Source organism: Cydia amplana, chromosome 17 (assembly GCF_948474715.1).
Source record: "Cydia amplana chromosome 17, ilCydAmpl1.1, whole genome shotgun sequence".
NCBI classification, from domain to species: domain Eukaryota; kingdom Metazoa; phylum Arthropoda; class Insecta; order Lepidoptera; family Tortricidae; genus Cydia; species Cydia amplana.
Window position 1 is genome coordinate 12,893,420 of NC_086085.1, and position 27,523 is coordinate 12,920,942.

General features: G+C 40.4%; 3 protein-coding genes across 3 annotated transcripts; 1 reads left to right on the top strand and 2 right to left on the bottom strand.

The window, feature by feature from the left end:
* Window positions 1-437: 437 nt before the first annotated feature.
* Window positions 438-2,857, bottom strand: LOC134656124 (anaphase-promoting complex subunit 2). Its single transcript, XM_063511644.1, has one exon. The coding sequence runs from the start codon at window positions 2,790-2,792 to the stop codon at window positions 462-464; it is 2,331 nt and encodes a 776-aa protein (XP_063367714.1). The 5' UTR covers window positions 2,793-2,857; the 3' UTR covers window positions 438-461.
* An 880-nt stretch (window positions 2,858-3,737) lies between these two features.
* LOC134655671 (H/ACA ribonucleoprotein complex subunit 3) lies at window positions 3,738-4,794 on the bottom strand. The gene is made up of 3 exons (XM_063511111.1): window positions 4,650-4,794; window positions 4,506-4,548; window positions 3,738-3,984 (listed from the first exon to the last, which is right to left on the bottom strand). The coding sequence occupies exons 1-3, from the start codon at window positions 4,701-4,703 to the stop codon at window positions 3,887-3,889; spliced, it is 195 nt and encodes a 64-aa protein (XP_063367181.1). The 5' UTR covers window positions 4,704-4,794; the 3' UTR covers window positions 3,738-3,886.
* An 811-nt stretch (window positions 4,795-5,605) lies between these two features.
* On the top strand, window positions 5,606-27,506 carry LOC134656136 (ecdysteroid-phosphate phosphatase). Its single transcript, XM_063511657.1, has 14 exons — window positions 5,606-5,841; window positions 5,910-6,150; window positions 6,342-6,537; window positions 7,279-7,368; window positions 7,911-8,080; window positions 8,865-9,003; window positions 17,985-18,080; window positions 21,723-21,909; window positions 23,664-23,718; window positions 24,323-24,462; window positions 25,253-25,419; window positions 26,075-26,210; window positions 26,527-26,636; window positions 27,205-27,506. Exons 1-14 carry the CDS (start codon window positions 5,693-5,695, stop codon window positions 27,447-27,449), a joined length of 2,121 nt encoding a protein of 706 aa, XP_063367727.1. The 5' UTR covers window positions 5,606-5,692; the 3' UTR covers window positions 27,450-27,506.
* The last annotated feature ends 17 nt before the right edge of the window (window positions 27,507-27,523 follow it).

Below are 27,523 nucleotides of genomic sequence, written 5' to 3' on the forward strand. Positions count from 1 at the left end.
TTACTTCACATACAGTTAGCTTCAGTCAAATGATGTATAATTTAATTTAACCGAAAGCATTCCATAATAAATATCAAGTGTCTGTTTTCACCCTGTTATTTCCACTTATCTAATTTTAAACAGTATTTTATAGATGTTAAGACTGACACAAGATTATGTATTGTATTGGAATCACTAAGTATTAATTTAAATTGTTATTTACATTATTTAAAATGTGGTGGTTTTACACTGTTAAAATTATAACTAATTTATTATTATGATTGAATTCCCGAATTCAATGTCACGTAATTTAGAAAAAATAAGATTTCCAGATATTAACCCACAGACATTATGTATGGTAACCAAAATTTTTATATTTAACACAATGTAAAAATAAAGTTTTTGTTAAACTTTTACGTCTTTTTCTTTCATGGGATAACAAATCAAAAACACATTACTATAAATATAAAATAGTGCTTTAATTACGTTTTTGGTAATTTGTACATGCCACCTTGCAGCACCAACTGGTGAGTTCTGACTTTAGTGTCCAGGAATTGTCGGAGCTCCTGCAGACTGCACTCGGTGCCTGGAGCTTGAGATGCAAACATTTTCAGCATCTGATGAATTCTGTCTAAAGGCAGAGAATCCAAGTTGGTCAACATGCCTACAATGTAGGACCAGAACACTTGAAGCTCCCCTTCCCGCTGATCATGAGCAGATGCCATAACACTCTCCGTCTCATCATCCTCACAGATCATCTCTTGTACTTGGTTGGCTGACACTTGAGATTTCTTAGCATCTGAGCTGTCTACTAACACATAAAAGTCAGTACTTTTCTCAGTAATAAATCCCAAAGACTGCCAATACGTTATTTTTCTCCTTAGGACAGTAATTGGCACTTTCATGACCTGATGCAACTCTTCTAATGACCATTCAGGCTTATTTTGGAAGTGCATTATGAGAGTGGCATTAAATGGAGAAACTATCAAGTCAGTTTTCTCTCCTCCAATTTCAATCTCTATATTTACATTTCCAAGGTGTGGCTTCCAACTCAATGTCCTACTTCCCTTTAATTCTTCAAACGTCTTAGTATACGCTTCAAAATGTTTTTTGATCTCGTCAGGCAGTTCCAAGTTTTCATCCTTAAAAGGTGGCCAGAATTGAGCGGACAGAATCATAGCATTCGAAGTAAATTTCTCATTAAGTGCCTTAAAATTACTGTGTTGTTGTATCAATGCATTAATCCTTTTTGAATCTGATATGTCCTTTAGCATCACTTCACAGAAATGCAATTGTGACTCCCCAAATCTTAATTTGAGTAATTCTAAGTATCTTATTTCCTTTTCTGTGTTTATGACATTTTGAGCCAACAGCCTGTCTGCCAGGAGTGTTCTATATTCATTAACAAACAATTCCTTGCTACCATACACATTGACCAGCATGGATATGATGTCACTTGCTTTCCTGTCATTGGCATTAATTTTAGGATCAGCATCCACCGGATCAGGGTTCCATTCATCCCAGGCTTCTTCTTTTTCGTGATCCCCATCAGCATCTGTTGCAAATTTGGCCAACTCCTCTGCCAGTTCGCTGCCAGCTCCCTCCTCTGTAAGACTGCTGACTACACTCCTCACTGTGTCCTCCCGGTTCCGCAGATAATTCTTCACAGGTTTGGTGACAGTCTCTAGGATAACCCCAGATGGATCAAGGTGCTGCAAAGCTCTAATAGTAGACACATAGGCTGTGAGGATATCTGGAGTATTCACACCGGGATGCAACAGCCTAGTTTCTAATGCACTTTGGAGTTTCTTATATAAAGTTGCCCTCAAGTCTGTCTTATTTAAACACAGTTTAATGTCATCTATTGCAGGCTGGGAGTCCGGATAATCAATAATAATGATGTTAAACAGTTGGTCTATTCTTAATTTAGTATAACTGTGGTACAAGTAGTAGCTTAACTTCTGTTTAAACTTCAGGATTGCATTCTGTATATTTTTGTCATCTGGAGGAGGCTTGGAAGATCCAGCACAGTATATCCTTGTGAGCCAGGACATCACAGTAGTCTCGAGCCAATTCTCCAATGCACTTATATGTGAAACATCAGTGCCAGTGCAAAGTTTCTGAATGTGAGAGTCTATTCGCAGCTGAATAAAGCTTGTAAGCACCTGCCCTGTCAGTCTTTCTAACAACTGCAACTCCATCAATTTCCTGTTGGTGTCATGAAATACTTTTACAATATAAGCACAATTGCATTCTGAATATTCATTTGAACATCCCGCACATGTGACATCTTCACTCATGTCAGAACTCTCATTTTCATTATCAAAAACATTAAATGACATTTTATAAAAATGATTTATGATCACCTGGAAATCCAGAGGCAGTTGAGACAACAGTGTAGCCCGAATAAGCTGCTTGAAGCCTAAAATTACATCTTTCTCTCCAAATATAGGTTTATTATCACAACAACTATTGTTCAGGATGGCCAGTCGCCGCAGCATCGGCATAAAATTCGAGACAGACTCGTACAGGTCGTTCACAGCGGACTTGAAGAGTTGGAATCCTTTCACCTCCTCCTCGACGACAGTAAACTTCGACCAGAAGGATGGTGTTATGTGTTGGCGCACATACTTCTCTGTATGCAACAATACCAAATCTCTTATTCTAGCAGGAATGCCCAAACCAACAATGATTTGCTGAACCTCATCATATTCGGCGTTTGTGCAGTCGGTAAATAATGTGTCGTTGAGAATGGGATATGCGTAGGTTATCTTATTCCAATATACTTTTAGTTCTGCCCGTTTTTGAGCCATTTTAATAATAATTAACAAAGGTCTGTATATTATTATCCTTACGTTTAATTAAACAACAGATGAAACAGAAAGAGAAAAACCAAGCGAATTTAGCGAAGAATCGAAGATTCGACTTTGACGTCTTTGACAGTATTGACACTTGACAGAACACAATGTACGTTCGGATATATACAGAAATTTCATTATATTGCATCATGTTGGGCCCTTGTTTTGCATATTACTAGATAACTTTCTAGTCAACTTCACAGGCTACTTAGAGAACTTAGAACAATTTGTAGTTTTATATTTTTTATATAAAAACTAGGGTGCCATAACTGACTAATTGTTGTAATTTTATTATTTTTAAAATGTATTTTATTTCGAAGTTACTTGTTGTTTTTGAACGATTTCCAATTCTTTTGGCATCGATTGTGCAACCAACATTACAATTTGATCTCAATCGATTCAATTACAAAAGCACTAACAGACGGCCGTACCGAACCGCGATTTTGGTAGATGCCGAAAGAGAAGAGTCGTGAAATGTAAGTAGCTGGTCAGTCGCAGGTCGCAGCTATGAGTGAAAACGAGAAAGAGATTAGAAGGGACGAGCGGTTATACAATGCTCTTTCTCAAGGTCGATAATCTTTAATAAAAACCATTATTATGTTCTCTAGAAAGTAGCTAGAGTCAGACCAAATTAATTTTGCAAATTACTAAAATACTTGGCAATTAATTGAACTGATCATAGATCAAAATTATTAAATTAGGAGAATTCAATGTTACTCCTCAATGCAGCCATGCCAGGAGGATGAGCCTGAATTGTGGATGCAGGATGTTAGGCCTGGGGATTGATGGGTTGCAAGACTTGCTAGTATGAAACATAAGCCATCATCATAGTCACTAAAGTAATGTTGGCTCAAAAGGAAAGGTTCAGTTAACTTAATGTTTGGGTCAATGACATACAGGTTTTTGCTTGAAAAGTTTTATTTCCTTATCATAAATTGCATTTTGATGTTACACTGTATTTTTTCATGTTACTTATGAGTTACATTGTCTAAAAATAAAATAGACATGTTGCTTAAGATTAAAGTAGTTAAATCCTATCTTATACTAAATTAGTGGATTGGTTCTGGCTGTTGTGTTATAAGGAGACCAAATCTCTTCTTGATTATAATTCTCTGTCTTGAATACTTGTCTTCAGGAGAAAATCGAGCTGAAAAATAAACAAAAATTTTTTTAGTTTTTTATTTATTTTGTTGTAGTCATCATATGAAAATTATAATTATAATTTATAAGTAAAAAAAATCACATTAAGGAAGAAAAATTTAAAAACCTAATTTTACCAGTTTTAGAATTTTATTTCCATTTCTTAAAAGCAGAATTGTACTTTTAATAGCCATAGCCAATACATTTAAAATAGATTGAGGTCATTTGTGAGAGTGTGATGATGTAAGAACATGATATAGGTTGGAAATTTAAAATAAGTTGCCTTTGAGCAATATGGGTCCGCTGTGTGTGAGAGAGTGCTATGAACATTATGTAGCGATGTCCTGTTTGCATTGCATACCACTGCGGCACGCGGATCCGCACCTTTTACTTCCGTAGAGCCCCTAAGAGTCTCGGAGTTAGCTTAATCAGACTCTACTTAGCTACCTGGCTTAACAACCTCAAATCACAGGTATACTCCTTACACAGTATGTTATACATGTAATACAAGGAAAAAAATATCCTTACCTGGGTGGGCAGATAGGGTTGGCTTCCCAGTAGGGTCCAGCGTCTGTAAAATTAAATAATATTAAATGAACATACAATCAAACTAAACGCATGCAAAGAAGACGAAAGTTAGGTTATGTTGTGTTATTGTGGAAATAAACCTACCGCCAGAGTGTACTGTCTTTCACCATTTTCGTTCAAGAAATATCTGAGGTACATTGTTACTGATATGGGTTTTGCGTTTTAATCTTGTAATAACTTTTAATTTCCCAGTTTACGCGCACTCGTACTATACAACAAACGTGACACGGTGACAATCTGACAATGTAAATGTCAATACATATGCAATACATACATGTTTTTTTTTTCACACAAACCTCACCTCTCCACAGACCTTTGCCACAGACTTTTATCCAAAGCTTTTATCGCATAGAAGGTAGCATCCTATAGAAGATGTATAGAAGTGGTCTACGCGTGCCTCCGTGAGGGACAAAACATATAAATTCGACCAATCATAGCGTCGCATTGCGCCGCTATGATTGGTCGAATTTATTTGATATGGTGGGCAACAAATGAATTCGACCAATCACGGTGGTCAATTTACGGTGGGGAATAAAACAAGATGTGAGACTGTGACAAGGACAAACAATAATAGCGCTTTCGCTGCTACTCCTACTGAAAGATGCATAAGACTATCCCGTTCTGTCAGTTATCCCCACCACTCATGCCCAATCCAGTTATACTAGATTCATGTTTTATCGTGAGTATTATAGATGGTCAAGCAGATCTTGTCAGTAGAAAAAGGCGGCAAATTTGAAAAATGTAGGCGCGAATGGATATAGTCCCATAGAAAATTTGAATTTCGCGCCTTTTTCTACTGACAAGATTTGCTTGACCATTTATATATTCCTTGCTTTTATCCAACTTGTACAAATCCCCAAATGGTTGTATCGTATAATTAATTTTAATTGCTTAAAATTTCTTCAAATATTATGTTTTGTTTTTTATATTTCAGTAATAGATATGGTCCAATGAACAACAAATCACTTATTTTTTTCGGCTAAACCACACCCAGTATTCTACTTGTTTTGGAACACAGCCATGTTTTTTTTTACCAGCTGTCAATTTGACACTGACTGACAGTATTTTTCTAAACAACCGACGCTGTTCGCGTACGGTATACGTTGTTTTCATCTTGTGCTGTTTTTATGAAGCGTGTTTGGTGTAGTCTACGAAACCAGATCAGAACTATGGCTAACATTCCTCCAAGGAAAATTTCGCCATCCAGCAAGCCTTCTAAACAGGATGCCTCGCCGCTGCAAATACTTTTACAGATGGGTTTTCCGAGACACCGGGCGTAAGTTTGACAAGTTTGTTGGTTTTATTTGTTATTGTGAGTTGCTGAAGTTGTTTTGTGTGTTGTAGATTGAAGGCGTTAGCTGCTACGGGGAACCGCAGCGTGCAGTTGGCGTCGGATTGGTTGCTGACGCACGTAAACGACACGTACATCGACGCGGAGGAGCCCCGCGAGTACATTCTGTACGCGAACCCGACGGGCGCGTTGCTTACGCAACTGCATGACTTCTGGGCCAAGTCTAAAAAGTTGGGAGGGTGGAATGGAGCTCATAATTTTCCCCCTCATATTACACTAGTCTCATTTTTTAAGGTTGGGAAAAATTTGTATACCTATATAAAAAGTGAATGTTGCAAAACAGTATTCTTGTTTGTATATGCCCAGTTTCTTATTTTTGTGTTTAATTTGTAAGTCAAATAATGGGTCCACTATTTCTTTAAATAAGTTAAATTAAATTAGGTTATATTTTAAAATGACCGTAGATTGAATGAATGATTCTTCAGGCACCTGACGAGACGTCCCTGCAACTGGGTAAAGCAGTGAAAAGTGTTATAGAGACAGTGGGGGATCCCCCGGCCTGCCCTCTGAAGCTTGACCCCTACATCTCACAGAACTTCATGGGGCTCTTCGTGTCCGAAGAACATGCCGAGTATTTGAAGAAGATAGCAGTCCAGTATGTTAAGCAAGTTTCAACCTTATGTAAGTTTACAATTGACTTTTTTTATAATATTCTTATTTATTCCTCTTTAGGGTTTGGATTTCTATGTAAGTTGTTAGCAAGGAGTTTTATATATTTGATGCTATATTTCCTCTGTCCTGCTAAATCTAAAAAAAGATTTTGTTATATAAGTTATCACAGAAAAAAGAGATATGCCTGTGTAATGATTGCCAATGACTGCACTATTTGGTGTAAGAGGATTTAATTTGGTGTTGGAAAGTAGCTAGGTCTCTAGGTCTCCTTAGTATTGTATCATTAGCTATTTGTATAAATTATTGAAATCCACTGTTCCTGCCACAGAACATATTAAAGAGGTTAGAATGGCTATCGCGCGCAGTTAGTATCGGAACCGGTGTCGCCACTCGTTCCTCTCCACATTTACTAACACTCGCGCAACGGCAGTAAAAACTTGTGGTGAATGGATACGCCTCCTTTAGACAGATTTGATGTCTGGCTTCTTAATCTGAAGGTTATTGTGGCGCAAAAGGCATGTTTACTTCGTTTTTCGGTCAGCGCGGGCGATTAGCATGCGAGCATTTGCTCAAAACCGGCGGCGATACGTACCCTGCTCGCATCGCCATTCTAACTTGTTCTGTGGTTCCTGCCATCGTCAACATTTCTCCTACATTTGGAATAAATTTTACACTGCTTCCACAGCTAGAATCTGACACTAAATATGATATGATATTTTAAAATACTAAGCGCAGATTGTTTCCATACAGTGGGTGTATCCATGGATACATATGAACATTTGGATGCATTGGGGACATGTTTCCCCTGGTGCACCATGCCCCAAGAAAAACCAATTAAATGTAAGAGTAGACCCTTACTTTAGACTGCTTGTATTTTATTTATTTAATTTGTCATCCTTTTATTTATCAGTAAACTAGAGTGGTGGTAGAAGAGCCTGCATGTTATTGTAAAGGTAAATAAAACATAATCTCATTATTCTACAAACATTTACAATAATTAATCAATCATGTTATTTAGCTAAATCAGCCTTAACAATTCTTGTGCTGATAGCTGATTTTGTTAAATATTAATTAAATAGGATTGAACGCATGCTTTCTGCATGTTATTTTATCATATTTTATTTTATTTTTCTATTACTTTGCTATAGTGTTATAGTTTTAAGTCACTTTTATAAGTTTTATAAAAAAAAAATAGATATTAATTACCCTTGTTTTATTAGTGGAATTAGATTTTCGCAACTTTTTTTTATAAAGAAAATTTTATATAAATGAATTTTCTAAAGTGTACAAAAATTATATTATAATTCGTACTATCTTTAACACCAGGAAAAAAGCAGCATAAAATTTATCTCACTTTGTTGCCATCTTTCATTTTACTGTAGCCATTAATTTGGAGGCGCACGTGAAGTCCCTTCACATCACGCTGGCGTACCACTTCGAGGTGGCGGCGTTCGACGGCCTTAAGGCGCTGGTGGACGAGCTGCAGCCCCTGGAGACATCCAGCTGGGAGCTGCGGCTCTACTCCAGGGATCCCAAGTTCGCTAATCACCAGGTCAGTGTCAACGTTAGACAGTATAAACTTGGAGGCACATGTGAGGTCCCTGCAGCGTACCACTTCGAGGTGGGGTTCGATAGCCTTAGGGCGCTGATGGATGAGCTGCAGCCCTTGGAAATATCCAGCTGGGAGCACGGCGCTAAGCATAAGAGCAGTAACTCGTTTTGAAATCTCTTTCAATTGTAGAGCATATTGTACAAGTACAGTACAAGGTATACAATTGAATGACATTTCAAAATGAGCGCTTATTCTTAGCGCGGCCTCTGACAGTTTTTTCTTTTCTTCTTCTTTTAATTAAATGGCGGACTGGCCAAACAAGTTGGCACAATTTTGCCAATTTCAAGTATTTTGATGTCTGCACCTGATAACAGAGAAGGACAACACAAACATATACCAACGTCTGCACAGAACATGGAGGTTTTTTTAAATACCTACCTAACATGAAAATTTGATTCGGCCGGTCAAAATACAGCCCTTGCTACACGGTCGCCGACAAGCCCCCAGACCGCGTGGCCTTGGTCCGTCCCGGACCGTGTAGACAGTTGTTTCCAACAAAATTAGACCAAAACTGACCAAGGGCAGACCAAGGTCAGACGGTTAGAAGGCTTGTTGGCGACCGTGTAGCAAGGGCTTAATATTGTGAGGCTTGTGGGTTGTTTAAATTTGTCATGTCTACCCACAACTTTTCATATACTTTCGTCGGGTACTATCATAGCAATTTTGTTCAGCATGTGAGAATAAATATGAAAGAAGTCGTATTAATATTAGTCTCTTTTACCAGGTGCACAAAGTGACGCAGGGCTACTCGCCGCTAGCGAGCGACGAGCTGGAACTGGTGCTCGGGGACTACATCTACATCGAGGAGAAGGCGTTCGACAACTCCCCGGACGGCTGGGTGCCTGGTACCTCGTGGCTGACAGGTACGTAGCACTCACTTGTATCACCAGGTGCACAAAGTGACGCAGGGCTACTCGCCGCTAGCGAGCGACGAGCTGGAACTGGTGCTCGGAGACTACATCTACATCGAGGAGAAGGCGTTCGACAACTCCCCTGACAGCTGGGTGCCTGGTACCTCGAGGCTGACGGGTACGTAGCATTCGCTTGTGTCACCAGGTGCACAAAGTGACGCAGGGCTACTCGCCGCTAGCGAGCGACGAGCTGGAACTGGTGCTCGTAGACTACATCTACATCGAGGAGAAGGCGTTCGACAACTCCCCTGACGGCTGGGTGCCTGTTACCTCAAGGCTGACGGGTACGTAGCACTCGCTTGTGTCACCAGGTGCACAAAGTGACGCAGGGCTACTCGCCGCTAGCGAGCGACGAGCTGGAACTGGTTCTCGGGGACTACATCTACATCGAGGAGAAAGCGTTCGACAACTCGCCTGACAGCTGGGTGCCTGGTACCTCGTGGCTGACGGGTAGCAATGACTTGTATTCGCAAACGCGTTTTTAGGGTTCTCAAAAGTCGGCAATGCTTGAGTGGCTGCTCTGATGTTGCTTATTTCCATTGGCGACGGTGACCGCTAACCATCAGGCAGCTTATATTGTTTAAGCAGCTAATTATTACCTAATGAATTATTATATAACATTAAGATGTAGATGTACCGGATAGTGATAATAATGATAACGTTTGTGTTTGCGATTATTTGTATATTTTGATTTGCCTTATCAAGTTAACAATTGGTAAACAACCTGTTAAAGAGCTATAAGATCTTTGGATGTCCAGGAAAATCACATTTAGGCCGCTAACCTTACCACTTTGGACCTATATTGGGTCCTTCAGTATTTCTGTCGATATTATATGGCCTACTAAAGAACCCGCGACCATTTATCTGTTTGTTTCACTATTTATAACTACCACCCATAGAGGCATTGGGGCAGTGACCCATAAATTGAAAAAAGTGCCCTAACCATAGACGTTCTGACTCAGATTTCGTGTCTGACGGTTGATGTGATTAATTGGTAAATGTCACGGATGTCCACGCAGTATTATAAAAACAATATCAATTTTGAATTATGACCTTACCCCAATAATCAGCAAGCTTTATAAAATGGCAACACCCAGCCGCCGACGCCGACAACGTCACTCACACATTCGCGGTTTACTTCACAAACAAGCTGGTGAGACTATTTATAATCTGATCGTGACGTCACTATGGCTAAATTCATGAATTGGGTACGGTTACTGGCACTAAAGGAAGGTTAGTATTTTTTTTTATCTTTAATATATTTCTAAATTGTACTTTACTTTTAGCTGCTTCGCTTGCGATTGTACTTTGACCGTTATTTTACTTTGGTTGTTATCTCTTTTGGTATACATTTCGTATAGTATCATATCAACGAGTTACGTCAGAACATATGTTCTTAACCTTGGTGTAAATTATTTGGATTGCGTCCAAACTTGTATTCGCCGGCCGGTGCTACAACAAAGTATTTGTTGACTATGGTTACCAAAGTTGTTTTTGTATTTTGAGACTTATGTTAGAAGCCTTGTAGTTGTTATTTGTTTGTAATTATTTATACTCGCGGTGATAAGATAAGCTGTTTATAAAAGGGGCTTATCTTTACTATCGTACAGTTTAATATATACACGGTGATTTTATGAAACTCTGTTAACTTCGGCGCATGGCTAAGTACATTTAATAATAATTTCGTATTTTTTTAATCAAAACATTTAAATGCGGCATATAGCGGTGTTGAAACACTGCCATTATATTTAACTAAACTATGATGACACGTCGTGAGCCCGAGATTGTACCTTTTTTTTTTTTTTTTCTGTTGACGGAGTGGGGAATGCGTTTACGCATCCCTCCCCGGCCGTGGGGCAAGGCCAGAATGGGGAGGGTAAGTGGGACTCCCTCCTTCGACTCCCTCTCCTAGCGAGCGTTTGGTAGCAAATGTATGAATTCGTACTAACCACAAATTAATATGTAATCAGGCCCTAAGGCAATTGTACACGCTCGTAACTCGTAAGGGCTATTAGATTAGATAAAAATAAATTATTGATTTTCTTCAACATAGAGTTAGAGTACCGGTGTCTTTGACAGATGAACTTAATTTAAGCTCAGGAATGCACCCTTAAAATTAACGAAGTTTGAAAAAAAAACGGTGTAACTATTGATGTAGGTACTTATAAAAGGCAGTTTCCGGATATATCACTGTTTAAAGACCGTATAGGTAGTGCAAATACTTCAGTAGCGATAGGATCCCTAGAACAATGCACAAGGATGAAGGTTCTAACTACGAGGGGTGTTCAAAATATTCTCGGTATGAGAATGAAAACAAACAAGTACGAAAAGTTTGATATTTTTATTTTTCAATATACTCCCCCCCTATGTTCATACACTTAAAAGATCGATCAATTATTTTTTTTAATCCCTCGTAAAAATATTTTTTATCTTTCGTGTAAAAATGCTCCTCCACTGCCGCCTTCAATGCTTCATCGTCAGAAAATTTATTTCCACGCAGATCCTTTTTAAGATTGGGGAGCAAAAAGAAGTCGCTGGGGGCTAAGTCCGGACTATACGGTGGGTGAGTAACAGTTTTAAACCCACATTCAACAATAGCTGCCTTGGCAATATGAGCAGTATGGACGGGGGCGTTGTCATGCAGAAGCAGAATACCTTTGGTTAACTTTCCTCGCCTCTTTTCCTTAATTACATCCTTTAATTGACGTAGAATGTTAGCGTAGTACTGTCCTGTGATATTTACACCTTTTTCTTTATAATCGATTAGTAATACTCCTTCACAATCCCAAAATATCGTGGCCATGACCTTGCCAGCTGAAGGGATGACCTTGAACTTCTTGAGATGAGCTGAACCCTTAATGTGCCACTGCATGGACTCTTGTTCACTCTCTGGGTCATAATGATGAACCCAGGTTTCATCTCCAGTAACTATTCTTTGCAGCACCTCATTAGGATTTTCACCGCAGGTCAATAAAATCGGAACAACAAGCTACACGCATGTCTTTTTGAAGCCGAGTCAGCATTCGCGGAACCCATCTTGCACTTACTTTTGACATATTAAGATGGTCATGTATAATATCATGTACGGTACCAATAGAGAGATTGGTTACTTGTGCTATTTTTACCTTTTACCTTCACTCGACCATCTTCCAATATAAGTTTTTCCACTTTATCAATATTTTCTTGTGAAGTAGCTACTACAGGCCGGCCAGGTCTAGGGTCATCTTCAATACTCTCCCTTCCGCGTTTAAACTTGCTTGACCACTTTTGAATGGTAGACAAAGAAGGAGCAGACTCACGGTAAACACAATCCATTTCCTCTTTTATGGTTTTTTGATTTTTACCCTGTTTTGTCAAGAATTTAATCACGCATCGATGTTCTAATTTAGTTAACATTGTCAATTCGCACATGATGTTCATGTTTGTTCAGCAATTGCAGAAAAACAAAATACTATCTCGAATTCGAATTATACTTTTTTTTAATGTCAATGAACAAACCTTAGCGGCCAGTAACGAAAGAAATTTTAGAAGAGGTCGTAAGATATCAATACCGAGAATATTTTGAACGCCCCTCGTAGATCTAAATGCAAAGCAAATATGTATACCGTCTGCTTCTGTACAATAAAATAGCATGTTTCAGGGTTAGCTTTATTTAGACTAATGGAGATAGCGCGATATTTTAGTCTCGACCTACAACCGTGTATAATTGTATATTCATCATCATCATCATCACCATTCTTGAATTTCCAAAATATGAATTGACTAAAACAATCATCGAACCTACTCACAAAATTTCATGAGAATCGGTTGACACCTGCGACCTGAAGAGAACATCGGACATAAAGTGTCATTCCATGAATGATGAAACTTGCTATCTATGTAAACAAAAGTCACTAGTAAATTCATCATTCAGAGACAATTTCAATATGGCGGTTGGTTTACATAGTTAGCAAGAAGTTCCATAGAATGACACTTTACGAAAACATTTTTGCCAAAGCTGAAACGTAGACCCTTCGATAACGCTCGGTCAATAAAAATGGCGAGAAACGCCAGCTATTTTGAACAGACAAACATTATTTATTTATTTTTTTAGTTACTATAGGTTTGTTTCGTTATCTTATCAACATCAGTAGGTACATGTTGCATACGGTATTCAATGTCTTGAATAAATACAATGGATGATTAATTAGTACGAGTCCATTGTCTGAAGAAGTATAAATTTGAACCTTACAGTAAATATTGATTTTAACTGAAAAGAAAAAAAAAACTGACCATTTGCGTGTCAGGCCATGCATAATGTGTACGCATAAGGAGGGTTCCATACCTTCATATAGGTATTTGATAATCCTAATATTAATACCAGCCAAATGGTGTATTTATTACGATAATTGCGTTCTTTTAATAAAAAACAGAAGTTTTTGGATAATCTTATTAATGGGTCAACTGATCATGTTTAAAATAAGTACCTACTCATAATTCGTGTAAAATATTTATATAGCTATATTTTCTTGTTTTTTAGGGTTCCGTACCTCAAACGGATTTCGTGAAAACACGAAATCCTTATAGGATCACTTTATTGTCCGTCTGTCCGTTTGGCTACGGAACCCTAAAAACATTGCCATTAGCTCATGAGTGATGATCACGGCATGCATGATCAGCTACACCGCTGCTCAAAATAAGCTGACGCACCGTGAACGACAACTTAGAAAGTGACATCACTACGATTGGGCAGCGGTTTACCTGATCATGCATGATCATGCCGTGATCACTACTCATGAGCTCATGACAATGTTTTTAGGGTTCCGTAGCTGAAAAACGTGGCGTGTATTCCAAATTACGTTTTATACAATATCCTACCTACTTGTGTAACCGTATTGGAAGTTTTTCCTATTATACTATGTACAGGCCCTACACATTGGAATTGGGTTAATCAACTTTTTCTTGTCACACCTTACTATGGTTACGGTCTCCTGAGTCTAGGTTTTTCGTATTTAAATGAACCAAACTTGCATTTTATGGTAGTTATAAGACCTTTCCATAATGGGATATCTACTGAGCATGTTAGTGTTAGTAGAACATGGTACAGCAGTTCTTCTAACAATCTATGCTAGGTAGTATTGTCTCCTCGCTGATGGGACAGAATAACAACAAGAAATAGTTGATTGACCCAATTATAAAACACCCTAACTAGCGTCAGTATGTTCTATATCGACTTAAACCTGTGATATATTTTTGGAAAAAAAGACTATGGTCGTGTAATTTTCAAAACAAATTTTAAACACATTAGGCGGAAAAATGCATTTTAAACAGGCTCGTTTCTTCTGAATCAGAATGGAAGACGTCCAGCCAGCCGCACTGTAACCTTAGCAGACCTAAATGTCACCTTAGTTTATCTCTAGAATACTTATTCCTACTCGATGTAATAATCTATCAATGCCAAGTTGAAGGCTCTGTCGCTAGAATTTTACTACATACTACATCACATCATACGTTAATAAAACAAGAAGAAGAAGAAACAAGACTAATTGTCTTTCACATTTCACTACGAAAAAATATTATACCCTTTCAATCTAAGTATACAGATGTCACGATTGCAATGACGAAGGGTCAGCTGGTGAAATTGGTAGCACGTTTGACCGGCAATTGATCGCAGTTAATTGTATCGAATTGATAGACCAGGTGTAATCATGGGCGTATTTACCCTAGGGCCATCCGGGCCATGGCACGGGGCGCCAATCTGCCAGGGGCGGCGTGGATAGCGTTTTGTTTTTCTTCCTTGACTTCTGGGGCGGCGAAACTTATTGGCCCGGGGCGTCAAATTTCAAAATACGCCCCTAGGTGTAATTTATAATAAACGTTTAATTCATGTTAGCTCAGCATTACTTACAGAATTAGAGTATTTCGACCTCTCAAGGCCAAGTTGGAAGCCGCGCTGTGTCACGACAGACGCGGGGGTTTTTATCAGTATAAATATAAAGCCATTGCTACACTGTTCAGTATCATTACACCTTACAAAACAAAGTCCCCCGCCGCGTCTGACTGTTTGTGTGTATGTATTATGTTCGCGATAAACTCAAAAACTACTGAACGGATTTTCATGCGGTTTTCACTTATCAATAGATTGATTCTTGAGGAAGGTTTAGGTGTATAATTTGTTAATGTTTTGTGTAACCCGTACGAAGCTGTGGCGGGTCGCTAGTATATTATGTTGATTGTACCACAGGTTTCAAAGTACACGGCCTTTCAGAAAATTTTGCTGTGTTCAATTAATATTGTAGAGATATTTCATGAAAAATGTTGAATAGTGTTGATTAGAAGTTAGTATTTAGGTACATAGGTACTTGCAGATAAAACAAAAAATAAATACGGCCTGATGGTAAGCAGTCACCGTAGCCTATGGACACCTGCAACTCCAGAGGTGTCTCTTAATCTTAAGCTGGACTTCCGAGCAAAGCGGCTCTGTCGCAACGGCCGCTGCGTCAGAACCGCTGCGTCAGTGTCGCAGCGGTAACTGACGCAGATACACTTCCGAGCGGCGCGACACCAGCGACAGTCGCAGTTGTTATTCCATACGGTGCAGACGTGTTGGTATATGATGAACCGATCAATTATGAAAATATAATTAGAAGAAGAGGAGGATGACGATCTTTAGCTTCGCTTTTATTATAGTATGGAGCGAAGCCTACCCAACTCAATTTTCAAAAATAGAAAAGATGAAGGCACTAGCATCTTGATAAATAAAAATTATTTAAACGAGAACAATGAAAAATTCAGGAGCTTTTGTCAGTTATTTTATCAATTTTACATGAAGAACCAGAGCGTCTACCGCGAACCACGTTCGACGTGTTGCCTCTCTGTCGCACTTGTAAATTCGTACGTAAGTGTGACAGGGAGATAACACGTCGAACGTGGTTCGTGGTAGGCCCTCTGCGCCAAAAACATCAAGAAACTACGAGCGATAGTAGCGACTGCGCGACAGTGCTTGCGCAGACATAGCACGGCCGCTATCGCCAGGCGATACTGACGCGGCGGCACTGTCGCTGCGACAGTGACGCTGCGCTCAGAAGTAAGTTAATACATTTCCATACTCCATAATACTATCGCTCTATCGCCGCGTCAGTGTCGCTGCGTTAGTGACGCCGGAGCCGCTTTGCTCGGAAGTCTACCTTTAGGTGTCTTTGTCTTGTAGGTTCTTTATCTTTTTTCTTTCTGCTGTTTATCTCGCCTATTGTTTACCTTTATTATTTTTTTCTATTGAGGTATGCAATAAGGAGTATTTGTGTTTTTGTATACCTACTTTTCATAATTTGCACAACTTTTATCTTTTCCTAGTTGAAGTAACAATAGTGTAAAATTGGCTTTCGTTCTAACGTTATCAAGTTACTCACCGCGTTAGGCTGATTGGTAGGTTTATAAGAGATTGATAGTGATTCCGTCTCCACTCAAGTCTTGAGCCCAGTCAAGTGTGCAGTCTACTAGAGTACCTGCTTGTGTTGTGTGTTCGATTTGTCGGAAAATTTTGTGATTTTAAAAGGTACTTATTATAAGTAACTTATATATATCTTATAGTCTTACATAGTTATTGTTTCTGTTGATAGTTTTTTGGCATTTTTAAGTACCTACCTAATGTTACAGATCAAGGTACTCGATCTGTCGACAATTTTTTACGATTTTTTGTATGATTAAAAATATATACCTACACAATTTTTGAACGCTACCAGAGGTCGTGGTCGTGATTCTTCCATTATTAGTAATTAGATATACATACTTAGACAGCTGTTTTGTAAATAATCACTTTAATTTAAGCCAGTAAAGTTCGGAATGGTAGACTGTTGATGAAGTTGACAGTACCATCGACCACACTTTTACTGATAGTTAGAATTTTATTGGTAATACATTAGTTAGATCTACCGATGGTCAGTTACGAGCTTAAGCTGAAACAGATGTGTTATACTAAAAAAAAATGATTTATTTCAAGGCAACAACGGCCCATAGATACACAATATACACACCTTACAGGCTAACATACCTACATACAATAAATATAATCTTAAAAACTTAAAAAAAAAAAATGTTGCTGCGCCACCTTTTCTGGTGTAGGATAAAGCTAAAGAAAATACGACCCAGCCCCCCAGTGGCCGAGGGCGAAATCCGCGAAATAGAACCGACGTCTTATCTACGTTTATAATTTGTTACACTACAAAACTACAAAATATTACAAATCAAAATATTTCATATAAATAATTTGATTTATTCCCTAGTTGTTAGTTAAGAATGTTGTTAGTACGGTTAGCCATTCCACGCCGTCACTTGATCCAGTAGATTATAATAATGATAATCGTGTCGTCTTGGATTGTCTACGGTCCATTCGATCCCAACTATTTGCTAGTCATTCGTTTTTTGTGCCAACCTCAATCCGACCTTAACACTAAACAATTAAGTCGTTATTTGTTTGACTAGGATGCTATTGTAATCAAAGAGGAAGTCAAATCAGCGTTTTAAACTGTAAAGCCTAACGCTTTTTTTTAGAAACGTAAGAAGTTGTTTACCGCATCACTTCTAAGTAAATTCCAACCTTATTACTTACGAAATAAGTCGTCATTAGTTTGCTTTGCCATTGCCACATCAATGTAACAAGCGTAATTAGAGCTTTGTTCGTTTAATGAAAGTGGTTGTTTAATTGCCAGGTGCTTTAGATATTATTTTAACAGGAGCCCTATCCTGAAAACCGAATTCGTAAGCGTATCTAAACTTTATCTCCATTGAATCAGATTGTTATTTGATTGAAAGCCATCATTTAAACCTTTTCGACCCGCGCCCTATTCTGTGTACCTAATATTTAGCTCAGTTGTTGCAAGCGTTTGTTATCTTTGTCTCCAGTGAACAGGGTTGTTATTTCAATGTGCTGGATGTGTAGTTACGCCTGTTTTCAGGCGTGAGCGGGTACTTGCCGGCTGTGTTTACGCGGCGCACGGCGGAGTCGGACGCGTGGACGCTACACCGCGCTATATCGCTTGGGAACAACAGCGGTAAGGAAAATTATATTAATAATATATTATTTAATAAACAATAGTGCAAGGTGTCTAAACTGTGCATTGAACTACCCGGAGTTTATTTGGCTTGTTTTTTTTTTTAAACCAGACGTGTAAGCTCCTCAATTATTTTGTTTCAAAATAGGTAAGCTATCTACTTAAAGTCGAGTTCTATGTTAAATGGTGTCCCGACCACTGGTAATAGCGTAGGTACCAGGGATGTTGCGGATGCAGATTTTTTGACATCCGCGGATGCGGATGCGGATATTTAAAGGCTCACATCCGCGGATGCGGATGCGGATGTCAAGATTAGGTACTTAGAAAACGTCAAATATTACATTTTTAGTATTTTTTTATTTAAAAAAAACTAAACGTTTAGTATTTGAGCAAGAATATAGGTGCGTTATATTTAATAAACAGTACTTGGCCGACTTTTCTGGATCTAGACGATTTCGTTATAGGTAATGACGAAATTACCTAGCACTTACGCCGCCGTAAAGACGTTCCTGTACCGACTTGTTCGACATCCGCATCCGCATAAGCTCCGCATCAATTTTATGCGGATGCGGATGCGGATGTTGAAAATAATGCGGAAGTTCCGCGGTTGCGGATGCGGATGCGGATGTTCGCAACATCCCTGGTAGGTACTACACGTTTTAGGTTGGATTTATAAGCGGGATAGTAGTTCATAGTTCAATGTTAGTACACTCATTGAGTAAATATATGTACGTACCTAAACTATAAATGTTTATGTTTAGGATAGTAATTATTTTAGTCCGAATTTTTTTTAAATATCAATCGTGGTTTTCTGACGTTGAAGATTTTTTCTTAATTTTCAAGCGTCAGTTATTATGTAAATTAAATGACAAATAGCACTTATCTTTCCAATGTCTAGCCAGTTTTAACAATATTATCGATTCGTGATAAGACAATTGCATGTATTAACACAATACAATTAAATCGGATAAAGCAATATTTGTACATACAGAAGATAAACCTTTGATTATTGCGCTTCCTTGCCGATATGAGAAACACGTACCTACTTAACGCGTTGTGTGTTTACTATTTCTTTTTTTCCTCGCGTTGTCCCGGCATTTTACAACGGCTCTTGGGAGCCTGTGGTCCGCTTGGCACCTAATCCCAGGAATTGGCGTGGGCACTAGTTTTTACGAAAGCGACTGCCATCTGACCTTCCAACCCAGAGGGGAAACTAGGCGCTATTGGGATTAGTCCGGTTTCCTCACGATGTTTTTTCCTTCACCGACTGGTAAATATCAAATGATATTTCGTATATACGTAAGTTTCGAAAAACTCATTGGTACGAGCCGGGGTTTGAAGCCGCGACTTCCAGATTGCAAGTCGCATGCTCTTACCGCTAGGCCACCAGCGCTTCTGTGTGTTTACTATTTAAGTAACATTATGATCTCGTTTGTTTACAAACAGTAACTACTCATGGATAAATGTTTACTTGGCTATGAATAATGTATATTATCAATATTATCATACTGATTTAATTGATACTGTAACTGAAGAATCATTTCCTCATTGCCGCTAACGAATTACCTGATAAACTCAAGAAACGTAACACGGGTAACATATCTATTTACTAGTGATGTACCGATTATGGTTTTGGCCGACTAGCCGACTAATCGGCGCTCGGATGGCCGATTAGTCGGCCGACTAGTCGGCTAGTCGGCCAAGTTCATAATCGTTACTTCCCGATAAAGATAACATTCGTATGGCAACTGTAGTAACTTTATTCAAGTTCAGATGCTGTATGGGCTGCTAGTGTCACATACACCAATTGTACTCTGTTGGTTGCTTGACATAATGATAACTCACAATATAGCCGAAATTAAACACTTTATTGATAACTACCTAACTATAAAAGCGCGACATTATGAATGATAGTGCAAATGAGGACACGCGTGATAGGTTCTAATGCTGAACGTGTACTGACTCGTATTATATTCCTTTACGCAATTGTAAGAAATTTCGCTGAGATGGCAATGTGCGGTATGTGGACCGTACAGATGCATTAGAAAAACATTTTTGAAGTGAAAACATCTTTAGCGGCGCTGGGCACTTTTTGAGGTAGGGAAAAAATGATAAACTCGAGACAGCGTAAGGCGATCACGTGACCGTAAGGCGATCACGTGACCGTAAGGTTTAGATGGCCACTCATTTAGATGGCATTTAAATCAATAAAGAAAAACTCAATGACATTACATGAAAAAGGTTCTAATCTTGTACGGGCTGAAATACGAGGATCTCACAGTTACATTCTAACTTTATAATCTTTATATCACTCAAATATAATACAATAAAGCTACATTTTGATGAAATCGCTAATAAAAGTGAACTCTAGTACTGGTGAATAAAACTCAAAATATCATGACCAAAATATGATGATGATATTTAGATACGAGGTCTGCAAGGTAACTTTACAATTTCTATTCGAAATTTAAACAATTAACGCTACAAATTTAAGCTCACTGGCCAGCAATTTCGGAACTAAAGTTTTTCAATAGAAAGGAGGATGGGTCAATTATACATAGTGCTGCAGACATTTGGACTAGTCATTGAGTTTCCACTTCTGTCGGCACTCCCGGAGTGCAACCCGTTGATTTTTTTTTTGCTCCTTGCGTCGTCGCGCTTTCAATATCAACTGAAATATGTTTTGTGCTACTGCGACGATACACCCACATAATTACCTATACATGAATTCAATATGAACGCAAGCTCATTTTGTACCCTAAATACGTATTTGAGTAAAATGGGCATGTAACATTTGATTAATATTGGCTTTTTATTTTATTTATGTCCTGCTTTCTGTAATTAATAATAGGCCGACTAATCGACCTTTTTTGCCGACTAGTCGCTGACTAATCGCCGACTACAAATGTGGCCGGATAGTCGGCTTTCCCGACTAGTCGGCGACTAGTCGGTACATCCCTACTATTTACGCATGATCGAGTGTGGATCAGGCAAATCAATATAAAATCGCATACTTTTAGGTTTAAAGATCTTTATTTCTCATAAGAATACATAATATTTACTTACACGAGAATTTCTTATTTTTTCATGCAAAATACATATTTTTTTCGGTGAGCGCACACTTAACTTATAACCACTTAAAACTGTAGGTACTTACATATTATGACTTAAACAAAATTTTACAAATTAAACTAAATACACCTTTTTTTATCAGGGTCAGCACGGCTCGTTAGATAGACTTACGTTAATAATATTAAACCATACAGCGGAACGTTGGCTTGTAAAGATTTCTGTGAAGTCGACTGTACCACACCACATTCGTACGTCTGTGGTTAAAGGGTGATACTAAACAACCAGCGCGCACAAGTTGTTTGCAGAAATCGTGAAGCGTCTGGTTGACGTAACTGGTGACTGAAGAGCTGGCGGCTACCTCGCACAACGTATCAGCATTGCGATACAGCGGGGAAATGCCGCTACCTTCCTTGGTACAATGCCTCAAGGGCCTATTTTAGATTTAAGCTAGTTTAGTTATTAATTTAGTTTAGTAGTACTACGTAGCACTACCACTGTATATAATTATGTTTTATGTAAATAAATGTTTCATCGTTCTATTAGGTCAATAACTTGAGATTAAACTTGCAGGCTCGGATTGCAAGTCCGAATCCGACTCGAACACGGACGGGGAGATGGCCGGATACCCCCACGAGGACGCCACGCAACTAGGACACGAGAAGTCGGAGGAGGTCTACAAGGAGTGGCAGAAGTACTGGGACGTGGTCATGACTGAACAGAGGAGTGGCAGTATTATACACATTACGCAGGGTGAGTGGTTGTTGTTGTTGTTGATGACTCGAACACGGACGGGGAGGTGGCCGGACCCACGTGACTAGGACACGAGGAGTCGGAGGAGGTCTACAAGGAGTGGCAGAAGTACTGGGACGTGGTCATGACTGAACAGAGGAGTGGCAGTATTATACACATTACGCAGGGTGAGTGGTTGTTGTTGTTGTTGATGACTCGAACACGGACGGGGAGGTGGCCGGACCCACGTGACTAGGACACGAGGAGTCGGAGGAGGTCTACAAGGAGTGGCAGAAGTACTGGGACGTGGTCATGACTGAACAGAGGAGTGGCAGTATTATACACATTACGCAGGGTGAGTGGTTGTTGTTGTTGTTGATGACTCGAACACGGACGGGGAGGTGGCCGGACCCACGTGACTAGGACACGAGGAGTCGGAGGAGGTCTACAAGGAGTGGCAGAAGTACTGGGACGTGGTCATGACTGAACAGAGGAGTGGCAGTATTATACACATTACGCAGGGTGAGTGGTTGTTGTTGTTGTTGATGACTCGAACACGGACGGGGAGGTGGCCGGACCCACGTGACTAGGACACGAGGAGTCGGAGGAGGTCTACAAGGAGTGGCAGAAGTACTGGGACGTGGTCATGACTGAACAGAGGAGTGGCAGTATTATACACATTACGCAGGGTGAGTGGTTGTTGTTGTTGTTGATGACTCGAACACGGACGGGGAGGTGGCCGGACCCACGTGACTAGGACACGAGGAGTCGGAGGAGGTCTGCAAGGAGTGGCAGAAGTACTGGGACGTGGTCATGACTGAACAGAGGAGTGGCAGTATTATACACATTACGCAGGGTGAGTGGTTGTTGTTGTTGTTGATGACTCGAACACGGACGGGGAGGTGGCCGGACCCACGTGACTAGGACACGAGGAGTCGGAGGAGGTCTGCAAGGAGTGGCAGAAGTACTGGGACGTGGTCATGACTGAACAGAGGAGTGGCAGTATTATACACATTACGCAGGGTGAGTGGTTGTTGATGACTCGAACACGGGCGGGGAGGTGGCCGGACCACACGTGACTAGGACACGTGGAGTCGGAGGAGGTTTACAAGGAGTGGCAGAAGTACTGGGACGTGGTCATGACTGAACAGAGGAGTGGCAGTATTATATACATTACGCAGGGTGAGTGGTTGTTGATGACTCGAACACGGACGGGGAGGTGGCCGGACCCACGTGACTAGGACACGAGGAGTCGGAGGAGGTCTACAAGGAGTGGCAGAAGTACTGGGACGTGGTCATGACTGAACAGAGGAGTGGCAGTATTATACACATTACGCAGGGTGAGTGGTTGTTATTATAAAAAAACCGGACACCATACATTACCCAATTTTTAACAATTGTATTTTTTTATGTGGAACGTGAATTAAATGTCTTCAAAAAACCTGTGGGGGTCGGATCAAAAACTACATAATTAAGTTCGACTCGCGCTTGACTGCACATTTCTAATAGGTTTTCCTGTCATTTATAGGTAAAGAACTATTTTGTGTCATTTTTTAAAAATTTTAGACCATAGACCCAGTATGGGGATGGTCGGACAGACAGACAGACGCACGAGTGATCCTATAAGGGTTCCGTTTTTTCCTTTTAATGTACGGAACCTTAAAAATAAGTAGTGATGGCTCAGTCACCTTGTGTTTTGGTTTGTGATACGTATAGAGATAATTTTCCTCTCTAATAACTAATGATAGTTTCATTGCATATTACTGTTTTTTCAGGCACTAGTATCGACTGGAAATCAAATACACAAGGAACTGGCGATGGAGAGGCAAAAGCTAAGGTATATTTAACTTCGTTTTAACAGCTTTTTTAATTGGCACCTACAATCTATTGATTGCCTAAAATAATTTTGAATAACGTGCCAAAGAATCTCCCCGGCAAAACATAAGCATATTTACTTAATTATGTGTTAGTGCTTCATATTCTTACATCTGAATCTACAAACTATAAATAGACTGTTCTTCTTTCGCTCGGTGACAAAATTAGAATAACACAAATGAAGGTAGTGTAATAATCATAACCATCGGTGAGTATTTAATCACTATTTCTAATGGGGTTGGCCGGTCGAAGTATTTAGCAGATGGCGCCAGCATAGCTTGCCCTGTCAATCCCTAGAATTGTTTCAAATTTTTTTTTTTTTTTTTTAATGGAATTATATGCGCTGGATGCCAGCCCTTTAAGCCAAATCTCATAGATCTTAACTAGTGAAAGGGGCAAGCTATGATGGCGTCTTCTATGCAAACCTTTGACAGTTGCCAACCCCATTATCTTGAGTCAACAAAAAATAACAAACTGACATCGATAGTGTTGCTTGCAATCATCGTTTGATCTGATGCACATTTCATACTCCTATGGACTCAAGCAACCGATAATGGTTGTTGCAGCCAGACCGGCGCTGGTTCTTCGCGATGCGTCACGGCGAGCGCGTGGACCTCACGTACGGCTCCTGGGTGCCCTTCTGCTTCGACGAGGCCGGCAACTACGTGCGGAAGGACCTTAACATGCCGCTCATGCTCAGCGACAGGTGAGTGGACCCTCGCGGCCTCACGTACGGCTCGTGGGTGCCCTTCTGCTTCGACGAGGCCGGCAACTACGTGCGCAAGGACCTCAACATGCCGCTCACGCTCAGCGACAGGTGAGTGGACCCTCGCGGCCTCACGTACGGCTCGTGGGTACCCTTCTGCTTCGACGAGGCCGGTAACTACGTGCGGAAGGACCTTAACATGCCGCTCACGCTCAGCGACAGGTGAGTGGACCCTCGCGGCCTCATGTACGGCTCCTGGTGCCCTTCTGCTTCGACGAGGCCGGCAACTATGTGCGGAAGGACCTCAACATGCCACTCAGGCTTAGCGAACGGTGAGAGTCGTGAATCTTGGTTTTACTATAAACCTTTTCGGTCTGTTAGCTTGCTAAGGTTGTCGAGTTTGCATCTCATTTGTATCGCCGGGAGCTTAACCTGCCCGATCCCGCGACCCGAAAACTAATTTTGTTGTTGTCTCCCAGTATGGCTCCCATTTGAGCCACTGGGAGTTGAAGTGGGAGGTTTTGAAAATCGTGGGAAATCTGGAAAATTTATTTACGGCTCATATTTGAGCCCTTGGGATATGACAGGTTAAAACAGTTATAACATCAAAATCAGTGCAAAAAGAATAAATATGTAAAAGGAATATTTATATTCACATTTTCTCCACTATTTATTCCAGTTCCAAGTTCCAACGTGCCACCAGTGATTATGAGCTCAATAGGCTTCCAACATATCGGACAACATATAGGACATCCAAAACATGTAGTGACATACTATTCTGACATTTCAGAGTGGGCGGCTGCGATTCGTACTCCAAAGACACCCCTCTAACGCGGGTGGGGCGGCTGCAGGCGTCGCTGGTGGGCGAGGGGCTCCGGCTGGCGCGGCAGCGCATCTCGCACGTGTACGCGTCGGCCGCGCTGCGCTGCGTGGAGACGGCGCACTGCATGCTGGAGGGTAAATACTCGTACTAACAGTCAGCCGGCTTACTACTCTCTGTTTGGCCCACTTGCACCATTTCACTAACCCGGGGTTAACCGGTTAAACCTGGAGTTACCATGGTTACCAGGACAATATGACACCTGGTTAACGGTTTAATCGCTTGACCCCGGGTTTGTGGGATGGTGCAAGTGGGCCTTAGGGGCACCCGACACTAGCGTCTATCCAACTCTATGGCTGCTGCTCGACGCAACGTTGGCGCAACTCATAGGGCTGACTATACGCCCAAAAGACGATAATGTGGGATGGGTTACTCCTCACGCAGGACTTCTTTAGACTTGACCAAAAATAGAAACTTGTGATACGTTTGTCGTTTGTTTCCTAGTAGGATCGAAAAAGTACGCGATTCTAAGATTTCTGAGTCTCAACCGTAAAAAACACAATTTTCTCCTGACGCGACAATATAACGAGAAATAGTTGATCGATCCATTTCCTGTTATTCTTAATATTATTTATTGTACAATCACGCTCCGTGATTGTTACGTCATTTAGGGTTCTAGCTAAATTGGAAATTTCATAGTATAAGTATGGAACAACTAATTTAGCTATGACCCTAAATGGCGTAACAATCCCGTGTGGTGAGTGGTGACTGTACAATTTTTAACTTTTCCAGGTTACCAAAATCCGTCGCTGAAGGTGAAGGTGGAGCCAGGTCTGTTCGAGTTCAAGAACTGGCACCTGCCCAAGGGCATGGCTCCTTTCATGACGCCGCACGAGCTCCACAAAGCCGGACTCAACGTTGACCTGAAGTGAGTGCTATCGCTTTTAACGTGTGGACACTAAATCATATCATACACTGTACTTGTTATTTCTATTACGTAACAAAAGGAGTACAATTTCACCGACTAAATTTATCAATTTTACATTTTTGCGACTAAACTCGATACGGACTTTTAATTTTATTTTTAGCATTTAAAAACAAAGAATCTAGAAAGAGGTTACACATTGAGGCTACATAGAGACGTCGCAAACATATTTACAATTGTTTGCTATTTTTTTTTGGTAGATATTCCATCCTGCCAGGATTTCAAGAAAAACAAACAAAATAATCGTTTTGTTTTACAGTTACAAGCCGTACATAGACTTGGACATTACCACATCAGAGACTTTAGAAGATTTTTATAAAAGGAATGAGCTAGTTATGCATTCGGCGGTCAAGGACACTGAAGAAGAAGGTATCGAAATTACATTATAATTTGTGCTTTTTTGGCGGTGTTAGGCCCTCGAATTAAGGCTTTGTGAAATATTGAAGCTCGTGGTTAGTAAAGAACCATAAAGCATTAACGACAACAGGTGTGTGTCAGCCATAGTTAAGCTTACTGCACACGACGGGAGCATTGTGGAACATCGTGTAGACGAGAGTCAAATGATAACTTTATTTTTTTCTTGTTATTTGATTTCTGTGATGCTTTTGAGCCCATTTACGTTCATTCCGGTCGACTTTGGCCACTTACTAATTTGTCTCTTTCCAAACTTGTCCACTTCCTAACCTGTCTCTTTCTTATCATGTCCACTTCCAAACTTGACTATTTCCTAACTCGACCACTTCCGAACTAGTCTATTTCCTAACTCGTCCGCTTGATAATTTATCTTTCCTAATTTGGCCACTTCTTACCTTGTCCACTTCCAATATCGTATACTTCCCAACTTGACCACTTCCTAATTCGCCTATCAAACCTGGCGGATACAACTTTTTGAAAAAGTCATGATGGACCCAGACTTCAGCGCCAATTGTTTACTCAGGCGGCAACATAATGTTCATCGGTCACGCGGCCACGCTGGACATGACGGTGCTGGCGCTGAAGCGGCTGGGCGGCGCCGGCGCCGCGCAGGAGCCGTACGCGCTGAGCCCGGCGCTGCTGCGCGTGCCGTACTGCGCGCTGGCCGCCCTGCGAGACCGCCCCTGGCAGGTGGTCTGCCCGCCCTGCCCGCCCTCCATCAACTCCAGCTCGGGCAGGTTCGACTGGAAGATACTGTTAGATTTGTAAATTGTGATGTTGAACTAACAATAAGTGAGATGTTTGTGTTAGCTGTATCTGTATCTGGCGGTTGAAGTCGCGCA